This window comes from Paraphaeosphaeria sporulosa (assembly GCF_001642045.1).
Source record: "Paraphaeosphaeria sporulosa strain AP3s5-JAC2a unplaced genomic scaffold CC84scaffold_13, whole genome shotgun sequence".
NCBI classification, from domain to species: Eukaryota; Fungi; Ascomycota; class Dothideomycetes; order Pleosporales; family Didymosphaeriaceae; genus Paraphaeosphaeria; species Paraphaeosphaeria sporulosa.
The window spans coordinates 277,573-297,822 of record NW_017253372.1 but is presented as its reverse complement, the minus strand read 5'-3'; the positions used below and the strand labels follow the sequence as shown (position 1 = coordinate 297,822).

General features: G+C 52.5%; 9 protein-coding genes across 9 annotated transcripts; 6 read left to right on the top strand and 3 right to left on the bottom strand.

Moving 5' to 3' along the window:
* Positions 1–326: 326 nt before the first annotated feature.
* Positions 327–1,686, bottom strand: CC84DRAFT_1168878 (CDK-activating kinase assembly factor). Its single transcript, XM_018179507.1, has 3 exons — positions 1,442–1,686; positions 1,108–1,348; positions 327–1,057 (listed from the first exon to the last, which is right to left on the bottom strand). The coding sequence occupies exons 1-3, from the start codon at positions 1,497–1,499 to the stop codon at positions 421–423; spliced, it is 936 nt and encodes a 311-aa protein (XP_018030336.1). The 5' UTR covers positions 1,500–1,686; the 3' UTR covers positions 327–420.
* Positions 1,687–1,808: 122 nt separating this feature from the next.
* CC84DRAFT_1168877 (uncharacterized protein) lies at positions 1,809–3,977 on the top strand. Its single transcript, XM_018179506.1, has one exon. The coding sequence runs from the start codon at positions 1,836–1,838 to the stop codon at positions 3,627–3,629; it is 1,794 nt and encodes a 597-aa protein (XP_018030335.1). The 5' UTR covers positions 1,809–1,835; the 3' UTR covers positions 3,630–3,977.
* Positions 3,978–4,757: 780 nt separating this feature from the next.
* Positions 4,758–6,554, top strand: CC84DRAFT_1180805 (uncharacterized protein; the record flags this gene model as incomplete). Its single annotated transcript, XM_018180509.1, has 4 exons — positions 4,758–4,852; positions 4,918–5,421; positions 5,485–5,700; positions 5,756–6,554. 4 exons carry the CDS (start codon positions 4,758–4,760, stop codon positions 6,552–6,554), a joined length of 1,614 nt encoding a protein of 537 aa, XP_018030334.1.
* A 1,055-nt stretch (positions 6,555–7,609) lies between these two features.
* Positions 7,610–9,586, top strand: CC84DRAFT_1103407 (delta 8-(E)-sphingolipid desaturase; the record flags this gene model as incomplete). The annotated part of the gene is made up of 4 exons (XM_018175012.1): positions 7,610–7,794; positions 7,920–8,166; positions 8,195–8,626; positions 8,675–9,586. The coding sequence occupies 4 exons, from the start codon at positions 7,610–7,612 to the stop codon at positions 9,584–9,586; spliced, it is 1,776 nt and encodes a 591-aa protein (XP_018030333.1).
* Positions 9,587–9,671: 85 nt separating this feature from the next.
* CC84DRAFT_1190770 (Isochorismatase hydrolase) lies at positions 9,672–10,289 on the bottom strand (the record flags this gene model as incomplete). Its single annotated transcript, XM_018181142.1, has 1 exon — positions 9,672–10,289. The coding sequence occupies one exon, from the start codon at positions 10,287–10,289 to the stop codon at positions 9,672–9,674; it is 618 nt and encodes a 205-aa protein (XP_018030332.1).
* Positions 10,290–11,204: 915 nt separating this feature from the next.
* Positions 11,205–12,621, bottom strand: CC84DRAFT_1168873 (NAD(P)-binding protein). Its single transcript, XM_018179505.1, has 3 exons — positions 11,560–12,621; positions 11,406–11,511; positions 11,205–11,358 (listed from the first exon to the last, which is right to left on the bottom strand). The coding sequence occupies exons 1-3, from the start codon at positions 12,187–12,189 to the stop codon at positions 11,213–11,215; spliced, it is 882 nt and encodes a 293-aa protein (XP_018030331.1). The 5' UTR covers positions 12,190–12,621; the 3' UTR covers positions 11,205–11,212.
* A 287-nt stretch (positions 12,622–12,908) lies between these two features.
* On the top strand, positions 12,909–14,924 carry CC84DRAFT_351163 (uncharacterized protein). Its single transcript, XM_018185877.1, has one exon. The coding sequence runs from the start codon at positions 13,383–13,385 to the stop codon at positions 14,550–14,552; it is 1,170 nt and encodes a 389-aa protein (XP_018030330.1). The 5' UTR covers positions 12,909–13,382; the 3' UTR covers positions 14,553–14,924.
* Position 14,925: 1 nt separating this feature from the next.
* Positions 14,926–16,577, top strand: CC84DRAFT_351157 (uncharacterized protein). Its single transcript, XM_018185876.1, has 3 exons — positions 14,926–15,930; positions 15,984–16,126; positions 16,178–16,577. The coding sequence occupies exons 1-3, from the start codon at positions 15,298–15,300 to the stop codon at positions 16,419–16,421; spliced, it is 1,020 nt and encodes a 339-aa protein (XP_018030329.1). The 5' UTR covers positions 14,926–15,297; the 3' UTR covers positions 16,422–16,577.
* A 155-nt stretch (positions 16,578–16,732) lies between these two features.
* On the top strand, positions 16,733–17,341 carry CC84DRAFT_1222300 (uncharacterized protein; the record flags this gene model as incomplete). Its single annotated transcript, XM_018183351.1, has 1 exon — positions 16,733–17,341. One exon carries the CDS (start codon positions 16,733–16,735, stop codon positions 17,339–17,341), a length of 609 nt encoding a protein of 202 aa, XP_018030328.1.
* Positions 17,342–20,250: the final 2,909 nt, after the last annotated feature.

Genomic DNA, 20,250 nt, shown 5'->3' with positions numbered 1-20,250 from the left:
TTTCCATGAAATGAGACCAACGCTTGAAACCACATCTCATGAAGACGTCCTCGCTCTGGGAAGGATTTGTGGGTTCCGTCCCAACAACCAAACCAGTCCGCTCTGACAGGTGCTTGTTTCCGACTGCTTGAATACCTGTAGAGCATCTCTTATCTCAACTGGAGAAGCTCAAACATATGCATTTGTAATCGTCTCTTTGATTTTTGCCATTGCATGGTCATAAATGCTCTTAAGGCCTTAATGGTGCTCACATCAAGACTCAGACACGTGGGGTAATGAGAGCGATCGAGGATGTGGGGGGTTGGAATGAAGGTCCTTTACGTATTCACTAATCGAACCGAGTCTGAGCTTGGCTCGATTCTAATATCGAGAACGCCGCCCAATGTAATGAACAAGGCCAGAGCCGGGGTATCATGTATATCAAAACACGTCGTTCATGTCCACATCCCTGCCTCCTCCCACTGCGATTGCAGCGGCTTGCGTGCCGAAGTCCATCTCCTCACTCGTGCGGTCATCTTCAAGGAATACGCCCAAACCTCCAAAAGCATCGCGCAGCGCATGGCTGTAGTATTCCGGCGCTTTGTATCCGAAGGCGTAGAACCTGGGCTCGTGTTTGACCGCGAAGAATTTGTGGTCGTACTCGTCTTTCACGTTGTAATACGTTGGGTCCACGCTCCACCCGCTTGTTGGATCGAACACCTTCTCTGGTTCTGGCGCTTTCCGCTTCTTGAGGCCGCGGAAACTGAAGCCGGTTTCGTCTTCAGGGATCGGCATATTCCCTGAGGGTACGTTCTGAGCCTTGCGTTGTGCGCCGCCTTTCTTAAGGATGACGTGTGAAGTTTCCGATAGGGTCGAGGTGTCTGGTCCAGCGTCGACAGAGCGGCGGACTGCGTTGGGGTTGAGCTCGGCCTTTTGGGCTTCCTCGAAGCGGCGCAAGCGGCGCTCTGTTTGCTCGACGTCAACCTTTAGAATGAGATTCCAGGTGATCTCTTCGACTTCTTCGAGATAGTCGTTGTAGTCCCGGAGCGTCTCGAAATCAGTTTCTTCTTTGTTCATACTGCTCTTGTCAGCCATTGAACATTCCACCATGCTGGGGAAATCACGCACGCCTTAGCCACGCGCCGCCGGATATCCACCTCTCTCTCCACCTTTAGATCTTCGAAGGTCTGTGTGCGGAATCTCGCCTTCCGCAGCGTCTTCTTACAACCTGCAATGGGACACGGCGCGGGCCCGTGAGAGAAGATGCGGTCGACGCACGACTCGCACATCTTGTGGTAGCACTCCGGATTCACCAGAAAGTGCATGTATCGGTTGAGGTAGCGCGACGATTTGCATACTGGGCAAATGTCTGGGGCAGAGTCAGCGGCGGCGCGCGTAGGCTTGGAAGGGGACTGGTGCTGGATGGAGAGGCTGTGAAGCGAATGAGAGAGGTGAGACGCACCATCGTCTTCGCCAGCCCGCTTGGTGGACGCGCTGGGCGCGTGCGCGGCCCTCGACATGGTGGTGGCGGGAGGATGCTGGAGGTGCAGCGGCCGGAGAGCTTGGGGTGGGTGCGGAATATCAAAGCAAGCCAGCCCCGATCACTTTACCTGGGAAGGTGGAGTATTCCTTGCCCGTTCCTCTTCACTATGACGGGTCTGGTGCCTCTAACGTTATCACAAGAGCCTATGCGTCAACGTTGCGTAGATCAGCTCTCTTTCACACACTGCAAGCATTCCTGGAGCTGTAGAGCTCGGTGCCGCAGCGGGACTAGCGCGCCAAGCCCAGATTCCAATTATGCGCACCCGCAACAAATCTTTTTGCCCTCCTGCACCTTCGCCTTCGTGCCCCCTGCCATGGCAACCACAGCGCAGCAGACCATGGAGAGCGTTGAGAGCCGTCGCTCGCAGCTCGAGGAGACCGTGGCCAAGCTCCGCAAGGCATTGGACCACTGGTCAACCTGGGAGATGGAGTACCAGATCCTCAAAGAAGAGCTGCAGGCTGCAGGCTCGCCTTCCCCGTCGAAGATGGCCCAGATAGGCCGCGATATGCAAGGTCAACTCGTCAATGAGAAAGAAGTCGAGGAGCTGCTCGGCAAAAATTTACCATCGAAACGCACTGCTAACCAGATCATTGACATGATATCCAGACGGCTTGACTATGTCGGGCAGAATCGCGACAGCGTCGAGAAGCAGTTCGACAAGGCGCAGAAACAGCTCGAAGCTCTTGAGATGTTGACGGATCAGGGGCTGGAGACCGAGGAGGGGTTGCCAATGATGGACATCGAGGAACGGCTAGATGACGATGATAATGTTCTCTCAAGTTCGGTCACTCAGCCTGGAAAGGTTGCTCCTCAGCTCGTAGAGGCATTACGGAAAGCTGGAGTGCACAAGTCCGAGCAAAAGAAATCGGAGACCGAACAGGATATGTCCGACGATGAGCTGTCTACACCTTCTGCATCGGCACCTTCAAATTCTGCAACCCCGCCCGCTCCACCTTCAGCAACGGTTTCTGGAAATCCGTCAACGCTCTCCACCATATCTAAGGGCAAGTCAAACGCCTCCGAAACCCAGAAGAAATCAGTGTCGTTTGCAAACGATGTTCAGGTTGAGACTTTTGAGAAGCCGAGGACTCTGAAAGATGACGTGCGGAATTGGAATCTTCCGCCTGGGGCCAAAGTTTACGAGATTGACGCTGAAAATGAAGATATTCTCGAGAAAGCCGTTGTTCCTGACACCGACACTCCGGAAGAAGCTGCTTTAAGGCAAGAGATGCTTCAGTACGGACTGTCTGAAGTCAACGATGTTGTTGCCGAGCTCAATCTAGAGACCGATGATGAAGACATGGACGACGACCATGATGAGGACTACGATGCGTACGACAGCGAACTCAGTGAAGAGGAAGACAAGTTCGGCCGCAGTACCCGTCGTGTTCTGTCAGATGATTACATAAAAGAGATGCGCGAGCTGGAGAAGAAGCTCAATGCTCGCATGCTGGAGAATGTCGGACCCAACTCGGAATTGCTGGAGAAAGCTGTCGATGCTCGCACGCTCCGTGTTCGCAACGACGATGAGTTCGAACAAACGATGACAACTGCAATTCCATCCGGCACTAGCATGTCCAGCAAGGGCGTGCGATTCGATGGCGATGAGGACATGGAAGATGCACCGCAACCTGCTGCTCAGCCTTCTGTGCCCATCAAGCTGCCACCTACAATATCCGATACGATCGTAGAGCGTGCGCCTTCGGTCCCTCAACCACCTTCAAGTTCTGCCAAGTCGGCCAGAGTGTCGCGCTTCAAGAGCGCTCGCGCGCCTACCAACGATCCGCCTACATTCCTTCCAAATCCTGCAGTACCAGAGCCGCCTCCTATACCTACAGGTCCCAAAGGGAGCATCCTCGCGGGCACCGTCGCTGAACACACTCCGCATCCATCCGAACCACAAGTGCCCGACGAGCTCGATCCTGTCATACACAACCGTGAAATCACAGCCGAGTACCACAAGCTCCGCAACAAGATGATTCAGCAACAAGGTGGTTTCAAACCCTCTGAGGAAGATGAGCTCGATCCGTTGGTGGAGGAACGCAACGGCAAGACAAAAAAAGTAAGTCGCTTCAAAGCTGCGAAGCTGAAGGCAGAGGGTTTGTAGACTTTCATGTTACCTGCGAGCAATCATTGCTCGACCCTTATCTTGTGCTCCCCCTCACTTTCCTTGTGAGTGATGTGGGTCAGCTGCCCCCTATGGTGGTCGCGGCGCTCGAATGTGCTTCTATGCACGGAACCCATGCCCGTGAGAGATGCCTAGCCATGCGTCTGACTCACATTTTATGGTGTCCAAGATTGAATCCAGAGGGCTCTCTGACGGGACTTGCTAGCTTGGCAGCTCATGCAAGTCTCGATTGTTTTTACGCCCTGTACATTAAAAAATCATCGAAAAGGTGTTGGAGTTGATGCGCTTCGGTCAGCAACCATACCATCGGAGCGGTTCATGATGACCCTGTTCCAAAATGTTACTATATTCTCCTTCCCTCAACAGCTACATGACCTGTGACGGCCTGGTAGCCGGCTCGAGCGGGCGCATGTGTCCTGTGATAGCCAGATATCGTGTATTGCCTAGATGTTACTTACGTCATACAGCCTCTGGCGCCGCACTGATCTTGCAGTAGATACCATGTGTCAGTCATTAAGGGCCAGCACACCTGAAAGACACTACGGCCATTCCAGTAGTTGCGTAGCTCAGATTTGCCTTGTGGATTTTGCGCATGCAGCTGCAGCGAGTCATTGTATGTGTTACTAAGCACCATATACATTTAAGAGAGCTTTCACTATGTCGATCAAGTAAGCACGAGCGGTTGGGTGGTTCCATCCATAAGGAATTCCGTTCAAGTGTTGCCTTCCCTCATCGGATGGTCGGAATTCCGGCTCCGACGCTAGTGCCTCACTAATCGTCCTTATTGTCCTGTTCATGCCTCCCATATCACAACATCCGGACAGATCCGCAAGTCTGTCTTTACCTCACAATACCTTGTTATTCTACACTACCATGCCACTGACCAGGGATGTCGCTTACGTAGGAGTATGCCAACTAGCATATGGTAAGCAAGATCTAGTCGACTTGTCCGCTTAACCACCATACCTGGTGGGTGGCAAGTCAGACCTACCCCCACGGAGCTTTTTGGGCCTGCTGGATTCTCTGGACCAGCCGACCAGTATTCTTTCCGAATCGTGGTCGAACTCCGGATCTTGGCTCCTGTGAACTAGTAACGAGATGGCCAACATGGTCGACAAGAGGCGACAAATGAAAGCGTGCATACCATGCGCTAAGCTGAAGATACGATGCGAATTCGCACCTCCCAGTCAGAAATGCAACCGGTGAGTGGACTAGTCCTGCCTCGTATCCGTATGGATTGGGTGTATGTATTGACTTGCCACCTCAGGTGTGTTCGTCTCGGTAGAGAGTGCCAGAAACAGGCACCTGGTGCACACAGCAACCCTAACAAGCGAAATTGGACGAATCACGAATCAGAAATTCGACGATTAGAGACGATGGTCAACTCCATGTCCCATTTAGTGGCGTCTCGGACGTCGGATTCTGTTACTCCGCCAGATTTTATGCAGCCTAACTCACCTACCGATTTGTCAGCAGTGTTTGAGCCAGTGACTAACTGTGGCGATCCCGAAGGCTTCCGGTGTATAAAGCTATTCACAGAAGAAATTGCGCCGATGTTCCCATTTGTTGTTGTTCCACCAGAAATAAATGCGGGGCAGCTACGTCGCGAGAAACCACTTCTGTACAAATGCTTGTTAATGGTCACATGTCAGAACGATGTGAGCCGCCAGACGAACCTTGCTCGAGCGATTGGGGACGACATCTTTTACTGCTTAGACCGTAAGGAAAGAAGCCTTTCCATACTACAAGCGATCGTGGTATACGTAGGATGGTGAGTGCAAGGACTCGGTTCAGCTAAAATAGAACAGCGATTTGATTTGACCTCTGTTAATAGGACCCATGTACATCAGCACCAAGGCGGTGCCGGGTTTCTTATCCCAGTGCATCTGGCCCTCGCAATAGTTACAGAACTGAGGATTGACGAAGAGGCACAGCACAAGTCCAACATCAGCGCCGGTGCGTTGCGTGGTATTTGGAAGAAAGAGCCCTCTCGGGTTAGAACTCTGGAGGAGCGCAGGGCTTACCTGGGGGTTCTTTGGATGGCTTCCATGTCAGTCGAAGCATTTTTTTCTTTTACCTACAATCTAATGCTAATGTTGTGACAGGATAAACATCTGCTTCCATAAGATGGTCACGCCAAGATTTACGAAATACACCGACGATTGCTGTCGCGTCCTAGAAGCAGCACAGGATCATCCGAATGATGTTTATCTTGTGGAACTCGTTCGAATGCTGAAACTGGCCCACAGAGTGGATAAAGTCGTTTACCAAGACGCGCTCGACGTGACTAGCGAGATGTCCCTACCGTTAGTGATGGTGATTGGCGCCCTCCAAGATGAAGTGGCGTTACCGACGAAATTCAAGCCATCTGATCCAGTCCAAGCAGTGCTGTCACAGCTCTCGCAGAAGATGCTGGAATTGCATCTTTGCAAGCTAGCTATTGAGGACGCCTATTTCCCGCCCCAGTCTCCTCATACCAGGTTCCGCGCAGACCTCCTTGTGGCTTGCCTCTCCACGATCGACGCGCTTCTCGATACGTTCTGCGACATACCAAGCCTTGCGTTACTTTCTCTGCCATATGGGTATTGGGGTATAGTCGGTCACGCTATAAAGATTCATTCGCGACTTTCCGACGTCAAATACGGGCCGTGGAGCCCGACCGTGGACCCGCGCCGTACGTTTGAACGACTGGCGCAGAAGATGGAGGAAGCGAATGCCGCGGGACAGAACGCAACGCCGCCACGAAGAATGCCTGAATTTTATGAGCAAATTGTGGCAAAATTGAGGAACTTGGGCGAAGTCAATCCCAACGATACAGGGCACGAGGCATTCCAGACCGGCGGCGTTTTGCTGGACCACGACATGATGGGCGGCATTCTATTCGACCTTCTTGACTGGGTCTAGAGACCCGGTTTGCGGCCATGCGCTGAGTACGGGCCGGCTTAGCTCTCCGAGCACAAACAAGCAAGCGGTCGGTGGCGTGGGCCGGATCTCCTTCCCGAGCCAGATAGATGCGTCGAACCGAGCGAGCAACTGGATAATGACCTTCGGGATGCAGCAAGCGGGTGCTCCAAGAAAGCCGTCACCTCTGAGATGCGTCAGTAACAGCTGCCGTTCCCTCTCGTGGAAATTCTGATGTTGCCGAATGTTCGGAAAAACCTGAAAAATCGAAAGGGCGAAGAAAAACTATTTCAGCGGCGTGTCCGTCCCCAGACGAAGATGCGGCACAGGGTCTGAGGGGCTGAGGGGCAACGGCTGTAATTCAATATGAACAGTGCAGTGGCGAACACCGTCATTGCCAATGGGTTGAGTCAGGAACCAGGTTTCAGGCCGCGTGGATCGAAGCGCTAACAAGGTCCCTGCAGAGACCCCTTCGCAGCTCACGCCGAAAGCAGCCTAATCCTTGGGGCGCGCGGCTCGTATCCCACTCCGTACAGTCGGTTTGTGGAGCGATAAGCGCACCACAAATGCTCTTGGGCATACTGTGTGCGTTGCATCCGTCGCAACCTCCTCCACATTCGCGTTAAATTCTACTGGGCCTGGGGCTGTGCCACTCTACGCTAAGGTTCTGGGCTGGCTCTCGCGTAAGTGGGCACGCCGGCAATGCAGTAATGTCTGACAGCTTCAGACAATGCGAATAGCTGGAGAAACCCTAGGAGCTTTCTCAACAACCGTTGTGTGAAGCTCGTCTTGCAGGCTCATGGCCGCCCTTCCATTGGCGACGAAAGGATGACCACGGGATTTGCTGTGGATTTCTCCGCCAGAATTCCAAGGTGCCAAGATAGTTCTGCTCCTGTCTGCAAGCCTACGCGACACCTGTCTTGTCTAGACTCCGGAGATCTCAGAGCTTGGACGTGTTTGACCTGGTGGATCACAGACCTGCCGTTTTACGCCCGCGCGTGCGGGTGAATAAGTTATAATGTGTGTCTGTCTCCTTCCTACCCAGCCACTGCTCCAAAATGTCTCAAAATTCGCAGCCTCGTGTCGAGGTCGCTGAGGTCTCGCGCCTCATTGCGCAGAACCGAAACATCGTCATTCATGAGGGACACGCCCTGGATTTGACCACATGGATCAACAGGCATCCCGGAGGAAGGCTTGCAATACTGCACATGGTGGGAAGAGACGCTACAGATGAGATGAACATGTAAGCATAGTCATCGGCGATTCGCTTCCTAAACCCTAGTCGTAGCGTACTTGCTCTCCCATGTTTCCATAATCGGAAAAGCGATGCTTCACATCAGGAACGTAATGCTGACCTCTTCTCTTCAGCTACCACTCCGCGAGGACTCTTCTGTGCATGAAGCAGTTTCGCATTGGTCGGATACAAGAGCCCTGGACGAACCTCGACCCGCCGATCCGATCGCCCGACTTTTATACAAAGGAAGCGCTACGCAAACAAGAAGCAAAGAAGGGGGATAAGGAGAGCCTGGAGCGGAGAAGGCGAAGCCGAACGAGTGTCGACCTAAGCTCCGTGGGTCTACTCCATAACAGCACCACGGTTTCTCGTGCGTGTGCTGTCAGCATTTGCTGACTGTAATTCGAAGGCCGCAGTTGTCATTCACAAGAAGCTGAACCAGACACCTTGCACACGGAGAGCAATTCCAATTGTCGGGGTCGACCTAGAATCACAGCCCCAACCTCGCACACCAATCGTATCGGTCGCCACCGTATCAGCCAATGTCGACAGCCCTGATGAAGCAGTCGCAGCACGCGAGCGATATGCTACCGAGCTAGAGAAGAAGGAAATTGAGGATGGCCTGCGTGACAACCCTTCCGTCGACTTCGATACCCAGCGAGCTATTGCTTTGGAATATCGTGCGCTACATCAGCAGATCAAAGACCAAGGCCTATACGCATGTCGCTTTAGCGAGTATGGCAAGGAGAGCATTCGCTACGGTGTTCTCTTCGCAGCGTTCCTCTACCTCCTCCACATTGAATGGTACCTTACATCTGCCATCGCGCTGGGGCTGTTCTGGGTATGTCGCTATACATCTGGATTATGTACAATGCTAATGCGCAAGCAGCAACAAATCATGTTCACCGCCCACGACGCTGCCCACTGCGGAATCACCGCCAATTTCACCGTGGACACACTGATTGGTGCGTTCATCGCAGATTTCTGCTGTGGGCTCAGCATCGGCTGGTGGAAGTCTTCCCACAACGTACACCATCTCATCACGAACGACCCTGTGCACGACCCGGACATCCAGAACACACCGCTCTTCTCGAACTCCCCTACTTTCATGAAGTCGGTGCTCAGTTCATTTTACAACTTCCGATTCGTGTGGGATGGCGCTGCTGATGTGCTGATCCCGTACCAAAAGTACACGTACTACCCGGTGATGGCCTTGGCGAGGTTCAACCTGTACATGCTCTCATGGCTGCACTTGGTGAGCCCACGAGCCGCGCAATTAGGAGCAGCATGGTGGACACGCCCGGTGGAGATTGCATTTATGGCGTGCTACTGGTACATTTTTGGATACTGCCTTGTCTGGAGCACGCTTCCCGACTGGCCCACACGCGTGGCGTTTGTGCTGGTTTCCCACATGGTTACCATGATTCTACACGTCCAAATTACGCTTTCCCATTGGGGCATGCCCACTTCGGACCTTGGATCCACTGAATCCTTCGCGCAGCGCCAACTACGCACAACGATGGACGTCGACTGCCCTGCCTGGTTGGACTGGTTCCACGGAGGCCTGCAGTTCCAAGCTGTGCACCACCTTTTCCCTAGAGTTCCTCGACACAACCTCCGACAAGCGCAGAGCTTGGTGCGCAACTTCTGCGATAAGACACAGCTTAGATATCAGTGCTATGGCTTTGTGGATGGCAATAAGATTGTGCTGAGCCGGCTGGAGGAGGTAGCCAAAATGGTCACGACTCTGGTGGACTGCCAGAAGCATATGATTGAGACGGGAGAAAGTGGTCTGCATTAGCGATGCTGCCTCATAGAACAGACAGGCCGGCGCTACAGGAGTAATATCTATATGAACATATCCGAAATCAATCTTTTGTCACTCTTCACAAGCCCAGCGTCCCGTTCTCCCAGCCCTCCCGGAATGCCTCCGCCGTGTACACATATCCCCGCCCCGGCAGCACCTTCCTGATTAGCGCGTCGTGTACATCTTGATCGTTATCCGCGCACCCGTCCTCCAGCACCGTGACCACGAACTCATCGTCGCACGCCGCAGCCGCAGTCCTCAACACGCACCCCGACGTACTCAGCCCCGCCAGCACCAAACTTACAATGCCCTTCTCCCGCAGATACGCCGCCAGCCCCGGTGACTTGAGCGCGGACACGTAACCCCCGCGCCGGAGAAACGTCTTTTCGTCGCCAGCATCCTCGCGCAGCGCGGCTGGCTCTTCCTTACCGCCGGACTTGAAGGAGCTGATGATGGAGGCGAAGCGCTGGACGTTCTTGCAAGTTGGGTACGGCGTTTGATCTGCGTCGATGAGGCAGTGGATGATTTCAATGTTCTTTGACTTTGCCCATACTTTGGTCGAGGCTGCGATTGAAAGAGCGTTTTGGCCTTTGCCGTCTGCGAGGTTCTCCACGAACATGCTGTGGAAGTCGAGGAGGAGGAGGGCAGTCTGGGAGGCCGGGTAATGGGAGGGAGCGTCGATTGGCGGGGAGGCCATGGTGGTTCGAGATTGCGGATTTTGGTGGATGATAAAGAGCTGGGTGCTTTGCTTGGACTCGCTGGAACGCTGGGAAAGCAGCGTGTTGGTGATGAGGAGAGGATCGTACTTCACACCTTTCATCCGAAGCTTATATAGGACTTCAGATGATATGTCTCGCTCAGGCTGGAGTTGTGAATCGGCAATAAGGGCTCGCGTTAGTATATCTCCGAGTACTCGTTGGACCGAACACCGCCTAAGCCAGAACAAGGTAAGTGCCACTGTAGCATTCATGGATGCATGTTGCTGAACTGTAACAGTACGCAGACCTCAGTTTAGAAGGACCGACTCCTGGCCCCAATCATCCACTTCCATAACCGTCGAAAATTCGATGATTTCCCATATCCATAGAGACCCGCCGTCAAGCAACAGGTTTTGCCCAACCACCAAACTCATCCGTGGCACACGCATCAAAAAACCACGTCGCCCACCTCCTCAAACGCCGCGCTCCTCCCCTGCCTACCATGCAGCTCCTCCCACAACTACCCCAGTTACTCACCTGTGATGAAAGCTACGCCGGGGGCGAGGGGACCTGTCCGCTTGGAGATTGGAGTTTTTCGCGGTGGCTTGATTGTCTCGTCAATCGACGCACGCGTACTTGTATTAAGTTGAGGAATGAGGAATCTCAAGCTCAATGTTATACTTTCCTGGAAATGGTGATCATATAAGAGCTAAGACCGTCTGACAGGCGTCCATACCGTGAAGAGATGCTGTTGGTTGGCGCACTAGTGAATGAGGCTGACCCCGCATGCCATTTAGCTTATTCGGGTGCCCGTTGCATCAGGGGCTGGCCTGGAGTATCAAACACATGGGATACATTGTTTGACAAGGTCTTACGTGGTTCCTCGAGCTCATGCTGATGGATGGATGTAATATATTCCAATCTATTGCCCTAAACACTCGTTCTTTGGGGTTACCATGATCTTGATGTGATGATCTTTGTTATTGATCAGCTCTTCGAAGCCTTTCTCGATGATATCGTCGATGTGTATACGAGAAGTGACCATTCCTCCAAGGCCTTTGAATCCCCCTGGGCGGTGTCAGTCCTGCTGAACATGGTCTGGTACATTGACGTACCTGCGGCAAAGGCATCAACTGTCTCCCTGAAAGAGCGATCAGTATATATGACACTAGCCTTCAATGCAATCTCCTTGTGTAGCAATGTCATAACTGGTACGACCATCTGTACGCAATCAGCAAGCAACCAATCACCATGACGGAGAACACGTACGGGAGCACCCCACATCGCAACGTTCATGTACACTCCTTGAAACACTAGTGCATCGAAAGCAGCATCCATACCCTTCTGCACGCCCGCACAATCAAAAACTACATCAACACCTTCCCCAGACGTAAGCTCGCGACACCGTTCAGCCACATGCTCAGAGATAGGATTAATAACATGATCCGCGACTTCCCTGTTCTGAGCAGCTCGAGTGGATGTGGGTTCCGAGATGAAGATACTCTTGCAGCCGAGTGCACGCAGAACAGAAGAATGCGCGATGCCGATGGGGCCGCCGCCCAAGATCAATACAGCCTTTGAACTCCAATCCTTGATTTCGCAGAGCTCCACAGCATGCCACGCTACGGCCAGCGGCTCAATCAGTGCCGCGAGACTTAGATCGACAGAGTCGGGAAGAGGATAGCAGTGTTTGGTCTCCACGGCTACCATGTCGGAAAACCCACCGCCTCCGCCGTGGAAGCCTTTCAGGCCCAAGGTTTTGCAACCATGCGTATGTGATGCGGTGCAGCGCGAGCACTTACCGCAGTAGAACCGCGGATCTACCATGACAGCTTGGCCTTTCGAGAGTCCCGAAGCAGGCGGTGCGCTGATGACGCGTCCACAAAATTCGTGGCCCATGGTCATGGGAAGGTGTTCTTCGGATAAGGGATGCGGAGCATCCTTTTTTGGGACGCTAGAGGGACCTAAGTGTGTGAGTGGGTATCTTTATCGAGGGAGGGACTCACCTGCGAGATACTCGTGAAGGTCCGAGCCGCATATTCCGCACCATTCAATGGCTACAAGAGCTTCGTCTTCTTTGGGGGTTGGTGGAGCGACGTCGACGACGCGAATGTCGCGGGTTCCGAAGAATTGCGCTGCTTTCATTGCAGGTAATTGAGTATGGCAGATGAGTCTCCGCTGTTCGAGATGGGACCACTAATGCTAGTAGGCTATGGGTCTAGGCATACGGGTGGTCTGGCGCGATCAAAAGGACGGTACACATGCGAGTGAAATCATGCAACATGCGGGTTGAAGGCTATCATGGATTTCAAGGGACGTATGCATACTTGACGCGAACTTGCGAACAAGTAGGGCCCGGTAGGTCTTTCGGCTAACATAGTCCGGACTAGTGCGGGGTGCACGGCAGTTGCAAATAGCGTATGAGGAGAGCAAGGAGAATGCATAGTCACTCAGATGATTTGATGACATTACCTAAAGACGGACGACGACTGTGTCGAGCTCGGGGGTGGTGATGAATATGTCCCCGTGGCCAGGTGATGCCTGGAGCGATGGTGCCGTCTGTCGATGCATCCCGGGAGACGTGGGATACTGGTCTTGCCCGAGAAATGGGTCAGCGTAACAGCGCTTTACTGTGAGTGCAGTCGTGGGGTCAGAGAAGGAAGTGTGAGTGTGGAGAGGTTGGGCCTGAGGCAGGAACGTGGGGAGCTCTGCCCCGCCATCCCTCGCGGAGACTAGCGCGGTCGGTGTCTCGTAAACTTCGCTAGCAATTCACCGCAATGCGACAGCATTCACAGCCCGTAACGACGATTATCCATACGCCCGTGCACCATGTACGCTTCCAGATGGGCTCCCAAGCCCGAGGAGAAGGTGGAAGAAAAGCCTGCCGAGCAAGCGCCCGCCGCGCAGCAAACAGAAGCGCCCCCAGCTCCATGTCCAGCTCCGGAACTGAAAGTTGACGACCCACCTACGCCTGCGGAAACGTATGCGCCGCCACCCGTACGTACAGTTGCATATACCTTTCTGTTCCCAAGACGCCACGCCTCCCAGCGCACGCACGTTCACTGTTGTTGACGCAGCAACAGCCCGCCGACATGCCTTACGACTACGCCGACTCGTCCATCGACCCGTTCGCGCAGACGGCAGGCACAGACGACCTCTTCTTCGATGATGACTTCACGCCCGTCGCCGAGCCTGTGGTCGAAGAGGCGCCTGCCGAGGTCCCGCCGACAGCGCCCGTCGACACAGCAGTACCCGCCACCGGGATGGGGCAGTCGCAGTATGCACCACGCGGCCCTGCTAATGGCGAGCGAGGCGGTAGGGGCCGGGGCAGAGGAGGCCGGGGCCGTGGACGAGGCCGCGGTGGCGACCAGGCCCAAGAACCACGAGAGCCCAAGGAGAAGCCAGCGCAAGAGAAGGAGGCGAAGAACGGCGAAGCAGCGGCAGAGAGTGCTCCTGCTGCAACCGAACCGCCATCTACGCCCGCCGCGCCTAAAGAACCCAAGTCGGTCCGCGGCGATCGCACCCTCACAGGCGGCACACCCCGCGCCCGCCTCACCGAAGACGAGATCAACGCAAAGCTCGCGGCGATGAAGGCCAAGAACGAGGCTCTGGCTACTGCCCACGCCCGATCTGAAGCGGATGCCGCCAACTTTGAGGCACGGGAAGCCATCGCCGCGCAAAAAAATGCCGAGCGCAAGAAACAACTGGCAGAAAGGCAGAAGATCGATCGCCAAAACAGGCAGCAAATGATGGGCGAGCGCGAGAGGAACAGGCAGATGAAGCTCAAAGCAGTTGGTGGCAGGGAATGGGATTTGGAGAAGGAGGGCGGGTTCGAAGGCACTGGCGACGAACGACGGCGCGGGGCCGCAAGAGGCGCACACGGAGGAGTAGCAGGCGTCACAAGGACAGTGGGAGACGAATACATACATCAGCAGGAAGAAAGCAATACCTCTACAACCCGCGGAAGGGGTCGAGGGCGCGGCGGACGCGGTGGCAGGGGTGGTCGCGGTGATCACCAAGGCACAGCAAAGAAACTGGAAGCCCAACCCCCGCCTTCAGCATCCGACTTTCCCGAGCTTCCCTCCGCATCTACCGCTGGCGCCGCCAAGGACGTTGAAGCGCCTAAGAAGCTCGACTTTCCCATCCGGACGAAAACAGAGGACGCTGACGCTACCGAGCCTGAGCGGCCTGGTATCAAGAAGCAGGAGTCATTCGGCCTGCCTTCACCAATGGCGGGAAAGAGCTGGGCCGATGACGACTAGTAGGATACGATTTTGGATCGCGTTGTGGAATTGGACATTACACATACCAGGACGTGTTGATATCATTTAATTTGTGTCCGGTGGATTGCATAGGCAGACCGGCTGCCAAACATGCCCTCGAATGATGAATATATTAATACCTCAGGTTTCGATGGACACTGGCTCCGGGTGCGCACGTGAGTGCTAACATTAATCTCGTGGCTCGGGCGTGCTTGCCATGTTCTTTGCAGTTGACAAAGTCCGGTAAGCGGTCCACACGACAAGAAGAAAGCGCAAGCACCGTTGCGTCAACTTCGGATTCTGTTCACATCCGCGAAACACCCACAGACTATCACGCAGGCACCCGCCTGAGCTTAGTTACTGTTACCATGGCCAGCTCCGCTCGTCTCAAAAGAACGCATTCATCACTCTCAAAAATGTGCCTCTCGATCTTCCACCCGACAACGACGTATTGCGGCCGCAATCGAACCACTACGATCTGCATTCGTTGTTCAATTTGTCGATGGAAGTTTTCACTGCCTTCCGTGGCAGAACACGGCGAATACTAATCAGACTTTGTTGTTTGGCTTCTTCCCTGGGCTTATTGTTTTACACCGATTGTGAACTGATCGCGTGTCTGTCTAGGCCGCAGGTTCTTCGCCTGCAAATAGCAAATGTTCGCTATACACAAGATACCCCGCTTCCCGGATAACGGTTTAATCGAAATCAACTGTTCGTGGAATGCCTCGAACATTGAAGTGATTTCATGATGACGGACTCATTTTGCAGTAACGAGAGCAACGAATCAGCAGCTCAAGCACTTAAGGAGAAACTGGAGGACGATGCCCAACGTTTAAGTGACGTCGCTGCAGAACATTTCCTCCAGAAGCTCAAGGCTAGCATCAAGACCGAACCTCGCAAAGCCACTTTGTATTGCGAAGGCTTCGTCCACTTCCAGGGAAGCGTCAACGAGACTTATTGGGAAGAATCATTATCGACCATTAATCCTCCAGTGAATATTCGATTCAGACCCAATGGCGAGGGCGACACTTCAAATATCGAGAAACAGATTATCTCATTAGAAGAGCTGCATTCTTTGTTATCCGCTTATTGTCCTGCATCTTTCAGTCTTAGAGAGGAAAGCGTTATCAACAGGGAATTTCGAAAAGCCAGCAGGCTTACCAGCTCTGAGTTTACTACTACCTTCTGTCCGTATGAAGCAGGAATTATTGACGTTATTACACAACTCCTCCTTCCGCAAACAAATCAAAAGAAGCACAAACGCAGCTTCAGAATCAAAAATCCCACTATCGAACGCCATTTACCGCCACTAACAGCAGTGATGCAGGCCGAGTTCTACAGCCTAAAGGTCTATAGTACACCATGGGGGAAGCGTGAGATACGTCGCCCACTACGTCTCATATACTGCCCCAACTAATCGAACCAAAGCACATTGACACACCACGAAAGTTGAAGAGGAACAGGAAGCCTTGGACATATGACTGGCGCACCTTCGTCAGCCCTCAACCCTGCCCAGTTGGCCCTATAAGAGCCACTCAGAAAGTTTCTCAGAGCTCCAGCCTTCATGACACAAGGTAAGATGAACGAATTTGACCGGAACTGATCCGGAGTAACGATGTCAACAGGTCGAGTTCTCGCGGCTTGGCTCAGACACAGTTATTCTCACTTTACACCAACATGAATACGAACTTTCTTCCAAGCTCTCTCAAAGGCGCAGACATGTTATTATACAAGGCCGCATGTGCTCTTGGTCTTTGGTGTAGAGCGGTACCGGGTCTCATGGTACCACGTGCATTCAGCGAGTATTACTCTTGGAAAAGAAAGACAAAGAGAAGAGTATTATTTTCATCAACACGATTCGGGCTATAACAAGAATCCTGATGGTAGTGATCTCGACGAACATGGAGACGTCCCTTGGAGAGCTTTTGGTATCGAACTGCCTGTTGGCAAAGTGACATGGTTGAATTTGGATCTCGATGAGGAAGATGAGGTGTACGCAAATGAAGTTCGTGGCCGACCAGATTCACCGCCACAAGGAGACGACGAGGCGATTGCCCAAGCCGGGGAGGTCAGGAGATCATCTCTGCAATCACAGAACATTGGAACGCTGAAGGCACCTCAAATTGCTTAGTGTTGGCACTCAGAAATACAATTCGGGAGTGACCGCCTTGGCTGGAAGGATGCTGGTGACTGGACGCGCCTCAAACAGCGCTTTAATTGGTGCACAACCCACAGTAGCAGACGCTCAGCCAGTCCCGGAGCCTCGTGCAGCGGCTTCGACCTCAGCTCCAGGACGAGAGCTGCAGGAGTCACCAGTGGGTGTTGTGAGCCTCGTCGCACCGAGTTCAGGTCACAAGCAATCGCCAAACGGTCTAGGAGAAAAGAGGAAACGAGAAGACGATACCGAGCCACAACTCACGAAGAAACGGAAGATCGAATTCCTGGAAAGACCCCTGACTCACGAAGAGATGAATGTTCTCGACAAAGAATTGAGGCGACTCGATACAGACCGGGAATTTGTAGATTCCAAGCTTCAGAAAGAAACGAACGCAAAGCACGAGGAAGATGAGCGCAACAAGATGCGAGGCACTTCAGTAGAGGCGGCCCACAATCTGCAGTATGCGAACAGCAACTCCAAGGAAGCGCATAAGGAGTCGGAACGGCTACAACAGGAGATCAGAATCACACAGATTAGGAAGAGGCTCGGTGGCATGGAAGTTTCAGGCTGGATCCTCTCGCCAGAGGATGAACGATTCCTCGAGGACGCCGGCATTGAATGGAATTCCTAGTCGCCGGTAAGTGTTTTCACAAGGGCGCATGTCAACAGTTTGCGGAACAGAATCAATACTGTCGTGCAGTGTCTGATTAAGCCTCATGCAACGGGGTAGATTTGGACTTCTTGTTTTGTTGCGGCTCGCTCGGAATATGCTGAGGATACAAGTTATACGTCTCGCTATCGTGAACGCACATCAGTTAGGGCTTTTGACATGGGAAAGGATTTTTCTTACAGATCTGATGTTGATGCGGATGGAATGTAGCGTATAGAAACCACAAGTGTTCAACATAACTGTTGGATAAGGCTTCCATGGTGCAATGGTGATTACCGTTTCCGCGATGATGGTTGAGTGTTTGTTCCTCGTTACTCTAGTGATCCATTTCAGCAGCCAGGTGACCTACCGGTAATTGTGAGCTTGGAACGCTGATACATCTTAGTACAAGCCTTTTTTTCTGACCTGTCTTTTCCCAGAGCCGTGCCTGAGGGATGTAATCAGTCTTCGATTGCCTAGAATAGGACGGACTTATCCGAAGTAAATGTCTAGATATGGATACCCATATTAGCTGAGACGGAGAACAGAATTTGGCGACTTTTGGTCCAGTAGTCACTTACTTTTATGACGATAATGGAATCTTGACCTTGTAACCTATGCTTGAATTGTACACAGAGGGGCGCATCAGACACGTAAAATCCTCTCGTATCGTTGTCAACCGCTGTAAGCTACTGAATGATATCACCGGTAACAATGAAGCCTCCGGTCCAACGATCCAATTCCATCATTGACTCAGCCCTGTCTGCCTTGGTACTCAGCAGGGTCAATTTGAGCCCAGCGATATCTATCCTCGGTATCTCGTAATTGCTCTGCAGTATTTTAGCGCAATCGCCATATCATTTCGTAAAGAGGCGCTTAGCAGCTCCAAGCGCCATCGAAGGTTAGTCTTTAGGTGATTGAGAATGCATTCTTCCCGGATATAGTCTTCAACCAACATTGAATGCACAGTATTAGTGAGAACGATCATACCGAGCGTTGAAAATGATCGCGTTGCGCTCATTGCGATGACCCACGAAGTCTCGCTGATGAATGACTTTTACGAAGTCCATGTTGTAGGATCTTCCGGGACATCACCCAAAAATACGAGAACGCTGTAGGAGTAGTTTTTAGACGCCGGCATTGTCACGTGCACAACGCATTCGACATCGTGTCGCAGTGAGTCGAACTCTTTGTCATGTGCGACCAAACGTGAGTCCCGATAGAGAGTGTTGATGCGAGAGATTACAGTGTAGTTTGTAGGACTGCCAGTGAGCTCAAGGTGTATATAGCCTAACTCTACGACGTTTCTGCTGTTTGAAGATGTCCACCAGTCTCCGCCCGAAGTCCGATGGAAACGTGTGAGCGCTTGATCAAATTATCACAAGCACCAGAGACACCGGCTTTGAGACATATGAGAAAAGTTATCAAGGGCCATATTGCGCTGGATCGTCCAAGTGATCTGGGATGCGATACATCGGTCGACGAAAGTATCGGGAAACGAGGCTTGGAACAAAGCAATTTGTCTATCAACATTTCTAGGTAACATGGTTTAGTTGAACGGGTTTCGAGACTGCTGAGGATGCCTTACGGGTGATGAAGCCAGTATTGGGGATCAAAGCTGCCACTGCCGATGGAGACAAATGCCCGGGGTCCATAGCATTGTGCATATTATTGTGAGGGCTTTCGATCGAAGAAACTAGCGATTCGCCACAATTTCCATCATTGCTCAGATCGTTGAATGAATGATACTGGGTGATTGCCGAGTAAACGGTCTGTCTGAGTGAAGGCAGTTGTTGACGCAAATCACGATCCAGTGCGTCGTGACAACTGATCCACGTTCCGGATGCATTCGTCGCCCATCTAACTGTTCTCTGCGACGTGTCGCACACGGCGCCGTTCTGTCCGAAATCGCAACCTTAGAAATCTCAGACACTACAACGTAAAAGCACGCCTGCCATACTGTAATGTTGATCTGCGAGCTATCAAGTGGGTGGAAGCTGTAAGCATAGAGTGGGTTGTCGATCTTCACACGAGAGAGTCTTGAAGCGTGACGGAAACTCTAGGCGTGCTCAGCACTGCAGAGAAAACGGGCTCATTCCAAGGCAAAGCTTGCGCCCAGTCTCAATATGGTAATCGAAGTCTATTTGCTGCGTCTTGGTATGAGGCGTCGGAAAGCCATCAGCGATACTGATAGCAATGCCTGCTGCTTTTGCGGGTTATCTGCGCACTCGGTAAATTTGGGATGATGTTACCTCGAAAAGTAAAATGTACGGTCGATGCCACGTGCTGAACAATAGGTCATGGTGAGGACAATAGCCTACCTGCGGAGGTCGACCATTCGAAGTGTTGAAGGTTACGCCATCCCAGTCGTACCTAGTCGTATGGTGATTGTGTGCAATTTGTAAGACAACCATTATGCTTATCAGGGCATGCTGTGAATCCCTGGCACGAAGTCAGCTAATTTACCCGGCATATAGGGCTCACGAGTCTTACCTACGATTCGATAATAGGAATCGATATTGTTTTGGTCTATTGCCTGGAAATATCTCATAGCCAGAAGAAACAAATTCCACATGATGGGGTCTTGCTGGAGCTGCCGTATCTCTAGCCGAGGGTGTACGCTGCCTATCGCCCCGGTGATTGCATAGTGTGTACCTGGGCATTGTCGTATTTCCAAATTATCAGTTGGGGTGCCACAGACCTTTCCCACAAACCAAATAAATGAGGCGAGGTAGCAAAACAACAGCATCATGAGCTTGCCACAGGGCGAGTATGCGAGGAGATGTCCAACTTGGAGGCGGAAAGAAGGTTCTTATTATACGGACTAGCCTTGGCACCGAGATAGGTGCATGAACGTGCTGCAACTGGAGCACCAACATATTCAATGCAGT

Coding starts and splice junctions, on each gene's coding strand:
- CC84DRAFT_1168877 (XM_018179506.1), top strand. CDS start 1,836: ATGGCAACCACAGCGCAGCAGACCATGGAGAGCGTTGAGAGCCGTCGC.
- CC84DRAFT_1168873 (XM_018179505.1), bottom strand. CDS start 12,189: ATGGGCCACGAATTTTGTGGACGCGTCATCAGCGCACCGCCTGCTTCG. Junction 11,512..11,559: donor TTGCGATGTGGGGTGCTCCC/GTACGTGTTCTC, acceptor GATTGCGTACAG/ATGGTCGTACCAGTTATGAC. Junction 11,359..11,405: donor AGTTGATGCCTTTGCCGCAG/GTACGTCAATGT, acceptor GACACCGCCCAG/GGGGATTCAAAGGCCTTGGA.
- CC84DRAFT_351157 (XM_018185876.1), top strand. CDS start 15,298: ATGATGACGGACTCATTTTGCAGTAACGAGAGCAACGAATCAGCAGCT. Junction 15,931..15,983: donor CACCATGGGGGAAGCGTGAG/ATACGTCGCCCA, acceptor GAACCAAAGCAC/ATTGACACACCACGAAAGTT. Junction 16,127..16,177: donor TCCAGCCTTCATGACACAAG/GTAAGATGAACG, acceptor CGATGTCAACAG/GTCGAGTTCTCGCGGCTTGG.
- CC84DRAFT_1168878 (XM_018179507.1), bottom strand. CDS start 1,499: ATGTCGAGGGCCGCGCACGCGCCCAGCGCGTCCACCAAGCGGGCTGGC. Junction 1,349..1,441: donor GCGGGCTGGCGAAGACGATG/GTGCGTCTCACC, acceptor ACTCTGCCCCAG/ACATTTGCCCAGTATGCAAA. Junction 1,058..1,107: donor CGGCGGCGCGTGGCTAAGGC/GTGCGTGATTTC, acceptor TGACAAGAGCAG/TATGAACAAAGAAGAAACTG.
- CC84DRAFT_351163 (XM_018185877.1), top strand. CDS start 13,383: ATGCCTTACGACTACGCCGACTCGTCCATCGACCCGTTCGCGCAGACG.